Raw genomic sequence first — 12,743 nt, 5'->3', positions numbered from 1 at the left:
GAAAAAATTTTTTTCAGCTATTCCTCAAAGGACTAGCATATTATATAAACTCAAAAAATTAGGTTCCCCCTACCAAAGATCCAATCACAAAGGGCATCTGAAATGAACAGACACTTCTCAAGTGAAGAAGTACAAATAAATATACGAAAAAATGTTCAACATTTCTAACTACTCAAAAAATGCAAATTTAAAAACAATTATTTAAAAACAAAACAACACTGAGATCCTATCTTACTCTAGAAAGAAGGGATATCATCAAGAAATTAAACAATAACAAATACTGGGGAGACTAGGGGAAAAGGAATCCCTCTAGTATTGGGGGACTGGTAAAATCATTATGGAAATCAGTATGGTGATTCCTCTAAAAAACTAAAACTAGAAAAAAACTACTAAAACTAGAAATTTCATTTTATTCAGTTATTCCCCTTTTAGGTATCTTCTCAAAAGAGTTAGACATCATACCATGGTGATGTATGAATGCCCATGTTTATAGCAGCACAATTCTGTTAAATCTTGGAAACAGCCTACATGTCCAGCAACAGGTGAATGGATAAAGAAAAGATAGTATTCATACCCAATAGAGGACTACTCTGCCATAAAGAAGTATAAATCTGAGTAATTTGTAGGAAAATGGATGCATCTTGAGATCATAATGTTAAGTGAAGTAAATCAGTTACACAACCATAAATACTGCATTGTTTCTCTTGTAGGAGAAATTCAACCCATAAATAAAGTACAAAATATAAAACAGACAATGGGAAAAAGGAGAGAGAAAAAGTTATTGTGATCCAGCATGGATAATGTATCTAAAAGTGTGCTTGATTTAGTACAATTGTCTTGTGTCTTTTATATTGTTTTTTGGCATTAATCTGGCTATTAATCTACATATATGATAATTACCTTTATAAGGACTTATACAATAAATAAATTAATCTGATGCTAGTAAAAAACAGAGTGGAGGGTGAAGGGAAAAAGAACTCAGGTGTGTTATGTTCAATTCTCCACAATTAATGCAATCACTATGTACTGAAAACATGTACTAATAAGAACTAAAAATTAAAATAAATAAATAAAGAGGATAGTAGCTGCAGGAAAGGAAACCTAAAATTATGTCAAATCAGCCCAACAAGGACTTGGAGATGACTTCTTTAAAAAGCATGACGGGAGTTTTGGGGTGTGACAATGGTAAAGCAATGGTAAAGACCATGGGTTCTATATTCAGCACCAAAAAAAAGGTATGGTTGTGAAGAGAAGAGAGCGTAGCAGACGGGAAGTGACAGCTAGTGAGTTTTCAAGCTAAATCTAGGAATGAGCTGAGTTTGTTGTGCACAAGATAACAGCAGCCCCTGCTAAAGGGAGCTGTGCCCAACAGGAAAGGGACGAGGAAAGGTCAACTGGATGCAATTGTTTTCTTAAGGTACTGGAGGTTGAAAGCAGAACCATATATATGCTAGGCAAGTACTCTATGCTGAGCTACATCCACAGCTCTTTGTACTTTATTTTGAAACAGGGTCTTGCTAAATTGTAAACTTGCAATCTTCTTCCCTCAGCTTCCCAAATAGCTGGGATTAAAATCGGACATGTATCATCATACACAGCTGTGATATACTCTCGATAAGAAAGGGAGCAGGTAACTTTTCTACTCTAGCAGGAGAAGGGGGATGATGAATCAGTGCTTTGCACACTTGAATTCAGAGGCCCCTGGGTCCTACTTTCAGAGTTTCTAATTTTGCAGGTCTGAGGCTGGTCTGAGAACTGCCTACCAAGTTCCTCAGTGATGTTGTCAGTCCTGGGTCCTCACTTGGAGAACCAATGATAAGAAAATATGTAGAGAAGGTGGTAGAAATTCAAGGAAGTTTCCAGATTCTGTCTTTTAGATTTTCTCCAGAAAAGCATGAGGTCATATGTTGAAAATGAAAGAGGGTAGCGGTAAAATGAAAAATACGAAGAGTAAAAAACACTCCAAAGCCTGCTCACCAGCCAGATGCAGGATCTATCAAGTACAGACCAGGCTCCCAAAGGTAATTACTGTACTAACCAACCATTAACTGAATCTGCTGGTGCATGTCTGCACCTAACTGAACATTAGCCTAAAGCTTCACCCAGAGATGGCAAGTGAGGTCAGGATATAAAGAGGAGTTTGAAAGAAACAACTCCAATTCCTTCCATTCTTCCTTAAATTCCTGATTTCTAGCTTTCACTCATGCATTCTGACCAGATGGGAATGGAGCGCTGTAACATAAGGGCCGGGTGCTCTACAGAAGTTGGCTCTCCAGGGTCTCAGGCAGAAGACCTGCCTGCCCTCGTGAGCAGCCTCTGGTTCCAGGTACCTCACAGGCCTTCACGTGCTCGCTCTGCCACTCTTCTCGGATCTTGTCCAGTGCATTGACGTGCTGCAAATACACTTTGTCTGCAATGCAAGGGAAGAACCTTGATTCAGAGTCTAGATGGCAGGCTCGTCAGAGATGTGGTGAGTTCACAAGGCCTTAAACAGCCACAAGGTGGGTGTCACTTTCCTTCAAACAATGAACCAAGCTCTAAGCCAGAAGTGCCTCAAGGAAGAAGTGAAAGCTGAGAAGAACCTCAGCCAAGGTTTTCTGCCTCAGTAACTTCCACCTCTTTTCATTTTCTGGAAAATTTTCCAACGAGGGATCCAAAGAGAACTGTCTTGAGTGCTAAAGCAGCACCAAGATAATTTGTTTTTCAGCAAATAATTTTTTATTTATAAACTATTTTCTATTTTATTTTATTTTATTTTATTTTACTTTTAGACACAGGGTCTCACTATGTAGTTCAGGTTGGCCTTGAACTCACTGTGTAGCCCAGGCTGGCCTCAAACTTGTAGCAATCGTCCTACCTCCTACCTCAGCCTCCTGAGTGCTGGGATTACAGGCATGTGCCACCATGCGCGGGTTTTTCCTTTGAATTTGTACAATCCAAAATACATTGTTTTTTTATTTAGAGCAACGGCCTTCACAAGAGGCTTGTTTTTGGGAATTAGGAAGCTTTACATCTTCTGGTTTGGGTTTTGAATTTCAGGGATAACAAGGCTTTGCACCTCTGCTGTTTCTTTCACAGTAGATGAGGGCTGCCAGTGCTGAAACAGTCTTTTAGATAGGTATCCACAAAAAAATCAGATCAATTCCAAAACAGCCCCATAGAGCTCCACCTTACGAATCCTTATGCTCAAGGCAGCAACCAGAACCTGCCACCTCTGGAGCTTTTTCCTACTTCCTAGGATTCTTGCATACCTGCCATTCCTCCCTTCTATCCCTTCCTTCCCTTCCTTCTTCTAATATCTTGTTAAGCCTACTATAAATACATCGGTTCTTTATTGTAAAACTACTTTCTCAGAAACACACAGGATAATGTAAACCCCACCACCACCCCTTCCCACCCAGAGGAACAGCCCCCTCACCTGAGTCCTCTACTGCGGTCTTTGAAGTTGCCAGTTTCACAAAAAGCTGTAGAGACAAAAAAGAACAGAGATCAGGCATGCTAGGCCAGGCTTCCACAGAGGAACACATGTAAAAGCAATGAGTATGGGCTGGGGATTTAGCTCAGTGGCAATAAGCACCTGCCTTGCAAGCAGGCGGTCGTGAGTTCGATCCCCGGTACCAATACAAAAAAAAAAAAAAAGAAAAAAAGCAATGAGTATGAAGAGACAAGGTCTTGTCGAAGTTGCAGCTTCTTCTCATAAGAAAATGGTGATAAACACGATGCCCTGTGTCTTACTAAACACATACTCCTACCCTCTTGTTGCTGACAATCTTATGTCATGATTTTATAAAATTAAGTTTCCGATCTGCCCAAGCAAAAGGCAACAAATGAAAGAGCTGTTTGTTTTGAAAAAGATGAAAAAAATAAATCAGGCCTCCTATGCTACCCTTTTCTCCCCATGGCCATGCTTCCTAGTACTTTCTCCAACCGCGAAAATGTAACAATGTTTGTTTGTTTTTGTTTTTGTTTTGGTCCTAGGGATCTAACTCATGACCTCACACATGCCAGGCAGGTGCTTGTGCTGCTGAGCTAAATTACCAGCCCGTAACAAGGTTTTTAAACACTGTTAGTTGGTGTTTGTTTGTTTGGTTGGTTTTTGTTTTTGTTTTTTGGTGCTGGGAAGCAAACTCAGGGCCTCATGCTTGCCAGGCAGGTGCTGTACCACTGAGCTACATACCCAGGCCTGTTAGTTGGTTTTAAACTGATACACTTAAAATCTCAATCTTTCAAATTGTCAGCCCCCCTAGGTACCTTTTCTTGTTGCTTTGTGGTTACTGCGTTGGCACTTCGGTGGACAGCTTGTTCTGCCTCATCTTTGTCCCGGCATTTCTGCTCATAAATCTTCTTTGCCTTTGTTGTTACAAAGAGAAGGCCAAGACAAGTGAGCAGGTTACAACTCTGGAAAGCAGCCGCCTTAGCCATCCAAGCCCAGCAGAAACAGGACAGTCTGGTTAGACCTTGGACTTTCAGAATGCAGAAGCTCATTCTTGCCAGTCTATGCAATGTTTCTGACTTTAGCCCTCTTCCAAATTATGGACAGAGGTGCAACTTCATGGAAGTAATAATTCCAGTTTAGTAACACAACATTACAGGAACTTTAAAAATTGACTGAATAAAAGATGAAATCTGAAATAAGCAAAATCAAAATGTGTATGGAATTCCATGATACATAATCCAACATTTATGTAGCCATCATTAATTCTCAGAATTTATATGCCATCATTGGTCATTGGTACCAACACATTCTAATTACACCTCACTACTCTAATGTTCCTGGCCATCACTATTGAGGGGGGACCAAAGACATCATTTCTTTTGCCTTAGTATAGTCAGATTCCTTTATGATTTAAAGAATGTTGACTTAAGCAGTTTAAAAGTAGGCCATCCCTACTTTGTATCAAAATAAATATTGAAAGGTCTAAGAATAAATCTCATTAGTTTGATCCCCAGTAACACACACATAAAAACAAAAAAATAGGTAATGGTCTATCCTGTGCCACCATGATTATAATTATTGAATCAAGGAAAAATTTTCTGTTTCAAATATGGAAATAAAGCCAAACTTGTGACCCAATTAGCTAATAACTAAAAATGGTGGGAAGACAGTGCTTGACTAAGAATGAAGACACTCCATTTCTAGCCCGTGTTTGGCTGGTTTCTCTGAGGCTACCTATGAACCAGAGATTAAGTGCTAAACCTAAGGGCATAGGTTCTCCCTCTGCAAAATAAGGATTTTATATATAAATGTATATAATAAATTCTATTCATAAAAATAAAAGCTGACATAAGCTTTAGTTCTATAGCTATTACACATTTATAAACAAAATTGTTTATAAATGGAATTCAACCTGAAAAACCAATAAAATTCAAATTAATAATAATTTTTAAAAATAGGGACTGTGGGAGAAGAGAACAAGAAGCTACCAAGAAGCAATCTTTCCCTGCAAATCAGCACCATGTGCAGGCCCCCCAGGGGAACAGCCAAATCCCAGCATTTTCCCATGAGTCAGTGCTGTTCACAGACTGCGATGGAAGAACAAGAAGTCACCAAAAAGCAAGCCCTCCCTGTGAATCAGCACCATGCATGGGCCGCTGCAGGGAGAGCCAGATGCCAGTCCCTTCCAGGGCATGGGCTGGGAAACAAGAAGAGCCAAACCCCTCCACCATGAGGTACCAGCTGATCTAGAGAAACACAGGCTGCAATGATAGCTATCGAGGTGAAATACAATTTAAAGCTTGTGGTGTTTGGTGTTTCACTGACTTTGCAGGTCTAGGACCAGTGGTCTGATCATCTATCCTAAGGATGACAGTGTACAGTATAGCATCTTTGGGGGATCTCCTGAGGGTGGTAGCCATTGTTAATTCCCTATCTTGTTTTGAAGTCCTGTATCATTTTCATTGTTTTGTTGGGCTGGATTTTACTATTTTGTTTTGTTTCATTTTATTATATCAGATGGCATGGGCAGGTACTTCAAAGATAGCAGAATATATTATGGTAGACATTTTGGATTTACTATTGTCTTGCTTTGAAGTCCTTTACTGCATTCATTGTTTTGTTTTTATTGGTTCTATTCTGTTCTTTTTATTTGATTGTTATTACATCTGACGGTATCTGCAGCTATTTGAAAGACAACAAGAGACATTATGGTAACCATTGTTGATTTCATATTGTTTTGAAGTCCTGTGTCACTTACACTGCTTTATTTTGACTGGCTTTATTCTGTTTTATTTTGCTTGGCTTTATTCTCTTTTTTAAAAAAAGTCACTAAAAAATAAAGCATCCTTTGTGGAATAGCTTGTGCTTACCAAGTACTTCCTGTGCCTCTCTACACTTCTCAGCATCCTCTGCATTTTAGTAAGGGTTAGCCTTCTGGTAAAGAAGCTTACAATTGTCTCTATATGCTATGCACATATAGAAATATTAGTTCACAATTTTTCATAAGAACAAGAGCATGAGATATTCATGTAATGAGATCCATGTAATAATTCTTATCATGCAATATGTTGGAAACATTTCTCTATGTCAGGCATGATCCCTGTAAATCAAAACTTTTAATGGTTGTGAAATGCATATATGTATTAAATAGGTACATTTGCCATAATTTTCTCAATCAACTCTTTACTAGCAGATATTTATTTCTCATTTTTTAGACATACTAATACACTAATTTTATTTTGACTACTATGTATGCCAATCAGGAAAAAAATCTTTTTTTTTTTTTTTTTTTTGTCTTTTTCCTTTTTATCAGTACTGGGGATCAAACTCATGACTGCCTGCTTGCAAGGCAGGCACTTATGCCGCTGAGCTAAATCCCCAGTCCCCAGGAAAAAAATCTTAAAAGTATAATCATCTGGCAAAAAAGCATTTATACATCAGACTTTATTCCAAAATGATTGCACCAATTTATATTCTGAGGTGGCCTGATAACTGGTGGTCAACTTGTAATACCAGCTGAACTGAATCAGTGTGATGCTGAGCATGGATGGCCAGTGTGTGAATTGTTGCCAATATAAAAAGGAGAACTGGAGAGAAAAAAGATGTGTTGTTGGTTCTATGTGGTGGTGTTGGTTCTCCTGTTGCCATGGGTTCTTCTGGTGGAGCTTGTCAAGTTTCTTTCCTAATATGAACTTGGCTGTTCTCATCGTCAGAGGAGCTTGGGACCTTGTTGTTATCAGGAATAACTGCAGTTCCCTTTGTGGGAGCTCTGGTCTTTACCACTTCCTGGCTCCGGTGGGGAAGATGGTGTGCTGTTCAGACTCTAGAAGAAGCTTGTCACACTGCATTCCTGATATGAGCTCAGCTGTACTCATTGTTGGAGGAGCTAAGGACCTCACTGTTGCTGAGGATGGCTGTGGTAGTTTCTGAAGGAGAAGGGAGACCTGGTCATTGTTCGGAGCATTGATTCTTGGCTCCAGTGCAGAACCCTCAGCCTGCTGGCCCAGATCCTTCATCCCACTGGCACAGATTTTCTAGCTTCCACCGCTGACCTTTGGCCACTGACCCGGCACAGATCCATTAAACAGACTTGCATGAGATATTATCGTTGGCTACAGGCCTCCAGCTGGACTTGGGGACATCGTCATGGATTCTAGATCTTCAGCTGACTTCATGCAGGATGTTGCCATGGGATCCAGGCCCTCAGCAGGATTCACTGGGTCTTAATGGACAGGTTTCCTGCATTCTTTCTTTTGTATTTGACTTCTTGGGTGACCATTATAAAATAAAACTATAAGTTATGTGTCCTATATGTAATTATTTTCCTTGCAATCTCTGACTACAATATACTCCTACCACTGTTATACGAAAGTACTTATTTCCTCATGCTCTCACCAACACTGTTAAGTCAGAATTTTTAATCTTAGATCTACCACTGAGGAGAAAATGCTAGCATATTGTCTTATTTGTATGTCTTTCATTATTATTAAAGTAGGTTCAGTGCTTGACATATAGTTCTGTGTAAATTATTACATTCCCAAAACACTTGATTTGGGTACCATAATTTCTGATATATTGTATTATATTTGATTTCATGTCTGGCTTTTCCACATATTGTAAACTTCTAAAGGTAAGAAATAAAGTGGTTTACCTTTCCTATTTCATGTCTTTTGCCTACTTTTTTATTGGAGCATTTTAAAATTTAATTGATTTTTTTAAAGAGTTCAATGTATATTAGGAACTAACCAGCTATAAGTTATATTTTCCCAACTGTTTCATCTATCACAGAAGTATACATAAGGTGATAATATTTTTCTTTTACTATAAAGGAATCTTAAGGGCTGGGTATGTAGCTTAGTAGCACAGTGCCTGCCTGGCAAGCATGTGACCTGAGTTCAATTCCCAGTACTAAAAAACAAAAAAAGAAAACAAAAAGAAATTTTAAGCCACATATAGTAGTACATACCTGTAATCCCAGCCCTCTAGGAGATGAAGGCAGGAGATTGCAAGTTCAAGCCCAGCTAGGGCAACTTAGCCACATAGCAAGAACTTTTCTCAAAATAAAAAATAAAAAAGGCCTGGGGACATAGTTCAATGTGAAGGTCCTAGGTTCAATCTCCAGTATCAAAAGAAAAAGCCTTAAATTTTTATTCACATTATTAGTTCTTTGTCTATCCATTTTTATTTTTTTAGTATGACATGTTAAGCAATTTTTCCCTGTTTCAACACAGTCCTTATATTTGTATTTTATAAGATTGCCTAGTATATTTAACCCTTCTCTAATTGTCAGTTACTAACTCATTTACGGTTTTCATTACTGAATATGTTCATGCCTTTGTTGTCATATTTTGGATAATTCCTGAAGATAGAGTCTTAGGTTCTTATCATAAAATTGATGCAGTATTCATGTTAAAGCTGCATAATTTTTAATAGGCAAATCTTGGAAGCAGTTTATTAATAGATGAATGATAATAAAAATGTATGTGTGTATATCATCCATAAATAAGGATACATTTGAGTTATTTGTAGAAAAATGGAGGCACCTTGAGACTATAATGCCGAGTGAAATAAATCAGATACACATGGTTCTTCTTATATGAGAAACCTTAAGTATAAATAATTTAAAGACCATAATAAAAGGTAGATTATAGAGCTTTCTGGTAAGCTGTGCAAGCCTTGTAGGGCCCTGGAAGAGACAAGTTAGATAGCACCTCTCGAGAATCGGCCATGTTGGGACTGGGAGGAGCACACCAAGAAGCCAACTAGCCTTCCTGGTAAGCTGCACAATCCATGTGGAGCCCAGGAAGAGAAAAGTCAGATAGCACCTCCCAGGGGCTGAAAATAACCACTCCACCCCCACCCCCATAAGCAACCAGCTGGTTCAAAGGACAGGCTAAGTTGATAGCAACTGAGGTACAAAAAGCAACTGAATGTTTGTATTCTTTGCTTTAGTATGCAGGCCAGGGACCAGCAGGCTGAGCATCTATTGGGAGGATGACAGTATGCAATGTAGCAAATATGGGGATTTCCTTCTACCTCATTTTTGAAATCCAATATTGTTTCCACTGTTTTGTTTTGTTCCCATTAATTGTTTTGCTTTATTCAGTGCTCTGTTTTGGTTGGTTTTATTCTGTTTTGTTTTGGTTTGATTTTGTTATATCTGATGGAATGGACAACTATTGTAAAGATAACAAGACATACCTATAGCAGCCATTGTTTTTCTTTTATCCTGCTTTGAAGTTTTGTACCAGTTTCACTGCTTTATTTTGATTGAATTTATTCTGTTTTGTTCAGTTGAGTTTTATTATTTTTAAAATTTGAAAAAATTAAAAAAAGATAGATGATAGGAAACACGGAGGTACAAGTTTTACATATGAGAAGGGGATTCAGAGATGGCGGAATAGTAGACGGAGAAGAGGGGAAAAGGAAATAAAAAGGACTAACATGCAGTATGTATATGAACCAAATTTCCACAGTAACTGTACTCATTCTGTATAGCAAATATGTACTAACAAAAAAGTAATTTAAATAAATAAATTTAAAAGATGATGAGGTTTATATAATACATTTACACCAAAAAGATTGCAAAATATCTGTTAGAAAACTGTCTCAGGCTTTTGGGAAGATGAAACAGCTGTACTTTTCTCCAGTCCTCCACATTAGCATAATTAAAACCGTAAACATTATGTATAAAGCAAACGTAAGATTCTGAAAAGTAAAAGAAGACTGTTTAACGAATTTGGCCTCAAAGAGTAACCCAACAGTGAGTTTCTTGAGCTTCTTTTTGCTTCGTATATCATAGACTGAATGCCACAGAAGCAGGAAACTCACGAACACCAGTAAACACAGACCAAAAGAGCCTCAACAAAGCATGTTTTCTTTAGCCAAAAGACTCGCAAAAGGGCAGCTTAACAGAACACAAAGCTTTTAGCAAATATACACAATGAATAATCATGTACTGCAAACATATACTAGTAGAAGTATTTTTTTGTCTTTTTGATACAGGGTCTCACGATGCAGTTCAGGCTGGCCTTGAGCTCACTTTGTAGCTCACGCTGGTCTTGAACTTGTAACGGTCCTCCTGCCTCAGTCTCCCAAGTGCTAAGATTACAGGTGTGCACTACCATGGCTGGCCAGAAATTTTAAAAGGAAAATAACCATTTTACTGCCACTAAACACCATATGAAAAACTCGGGCCCCATCCCCAAAAGTGAAGCAGAGAGTCTAAACTTCCATCATCACCAAGCTGCCTAGGCATCATCCCCTGCCTAGGTGGCATCTGAGATTTTCATTCCCATTAAGAGGGACCAAAGCTATCCAAGCACTTTGCCAGTGGAAACCGTGTGGGGAACCAGAATTTCCATTCACACCTTACAGTAATGAGGTACCCCTTGTCCCCCATCTTGTGGTGTCAGAGGGGTTCTAACAAAGAGTCAGAACATTAACCACCTTCCAGTACTGGCATACTTACTCTGTGGTGACACTGAATCCAAGAAGGGGACTTGGACTTTTACCCCCCTGTGATAACGAGGTCTCACTTCCCTGCTGCTGGGATGGTATGAGAGAAGGCAGCTAAACCAAAAGATTAAATAAGCTCCAAAGTCTTGTAACATCCCCAAAGTTCCAAAATCAATCAAATATCACTAACACCAAGAACCAGAAAGATATCAAACTGAATGAAAAAAGCGAAAGGTAACAGATGACACCATCAAGAAGGGAGAAAGATGTTAAAATTATATCACGAAAACTTTAGAGCAGTTATTATAAAAGTATTCAGCAAAAAAAAAAAAAGTATTCAGCAAGCATTTCCATACTTAAATGAAAAAATACATAGTATTTGCAAAGAAATAGAAAAGCTCAGCAAAGAAATAGATAATAGAATAAAGCAGAAATTTTAGAAGTGAAAAATACAATAACTAAAATAAAAAATTTCAATGGATGAGCTTAACAAAAGATGGAAGAGACAAGAGGATCAGTAAGCTAAAAAAAAAAAGGTAGCAGTTGCTGAGCACAGTGGTATGGATTTGTAGTCCCAGGTACGCAGGCCACTGAAGCAGAAGAATTGTGAGTTTGAGGTGAGTCTACACAACAAGATTCTGTCCTGAGAAAGGAAAAAAAAAAAAAAAACAATGATGCACTCCTGTAATTCTAGCACTTTGGAGGCTATAGCAGGAGGATCAAGTTCAAGACTAGCCTGGGCTACGAAGTGAGCTCAAGGCCAGCCTGAACTGCAGAGAGAGACCCTGTCTCAAAATCAAAAAACAAGTAAACATACAAAAAAAATTTTAAAAAAGAACCTAATATGAACAGAGAAATAAATAAGCTTTAAAAAAGATAAAAGAAAAGATGTAACACTATTAGAAATCATAGAGACCATGAAAAAATAACACAATTTATTTCAAATGCTGAAAGAAAAGAACTATAAACACACAATCCCATATTCAAGCAGGGCATGGTGGGGCATACCTCTAATCCCAACACTGGGAAGGCTGAGGCAGGAAGATTGCTGTAAGGCCAGCTTAGGCTTCATAGTGAGTGTAGACCAGCCTGAATTACATAGCAAGACTCTGTCTCAAAAAACAAAACAAAACCAAAAAAACAAAGAAGAGAAAGAAAAACAAAGCTTGGAACAGTAGAAAGAAAATAAGAAAATAAAAGAATGTGAAAAGCGAAAAAATTAGTAAATGTAATAGTTTTCCTTTCTCCTGTCAAATTTTCTAAATGATTTCTGACAAGGGAAGCAAAAAATATATAATATTAACATAGCTCTAAATTTAAGTAGGTGAAATAATTAAGGAAATTAAATTTTCATAAGCCTGTCTCTCTAATTGTGAGAAAGTTAGAACTGCTCAAAACCTAAAAGATCTAGAGGGAAAATCACGTATTCACCAACCCTTGTTGTGCACTACTCTGACAGGGACATTATTTCCTGTTTATCAAATGTTTTTAGGTAGTATATATCAAAGAAAAAAACAACACAGCAGGATGGACTGCACATATATCAACACTGGTGACACTTTCACATCATGTTACAGTTACAGAGTATCATGATGCACATCTGTACAAAGAAGTCATAAACATTCTCAGAGTAGAATTATTGTATTCATGGTTAACAGATCCATGTGAAGCTAGAATGAGATCCTTAGCAATTTGCCTTACCTTGCAATCTTGCCAAGTATTTTTGCTAAGTTACTTAAAGGAAAGATGACTTTTACAATTTTTCAGTTATTTTAAAGCAGGAAAGAGTCACTCAGTAAGAGATAAACAATCAAGATTCAAAATACCCATAGGACAAAGGCTCCGATAC

General features: G+C 38.0%; 1 protein-coding gene across 1 annotated transcript in view; it reads right to left on the bottom strand.

The window, feature by feature from the left end:
- The window catches only part of Pstpip2 (proline-serine-threonine phosphatase interacting protein 2), an 89,431-nt gene that overhangs the window by 15,112 nt on the left and 61,576 nt on the right, over positions 1-12,743 (bottom strand). Inside the window, exons 7-9 of the mRNA XM_063231747.1 lie at positions 4,252-4,350; positions 3,419-3,464; positions 2,331-2,410 (exon numbers count right to left, since the gene is read on the bottom strand). Coding sequence (XP_063087817.1) covers positions 2,331-2,410; positions 3,419-3,464; positions 4,252-4,350 — 225 coding nt within the window. The remainder of the gene's footprint in view (positions 1-2,330; positions 2,411-3,418; positions 3,465-4,251; positions 4,351-12,743) is intronic.

The sequence above is a fragment of the Cavia porcellus genome, unplaced genomic scaffold (assembly GCF_034190915.1).
Source record: "Cavia porcellus strain 051 isolate PalLab524CR breed Dunkin Hartley unplaced genomic scaffold, mCavPor4.1 scaffold_20, whole genome shotgun sequence".
Taxonomy (NCBI): Eukaryota; Metazoa; Chordata; class Mammalia; order Rodentia; family Caviidae; genus Cavia; species Cavia porcellus.
The sequence above is the reverse complement of the archived record's forward strand: the minus strand, read 5'-3'. Positions and strand labels throughout refer to the sequence as shown.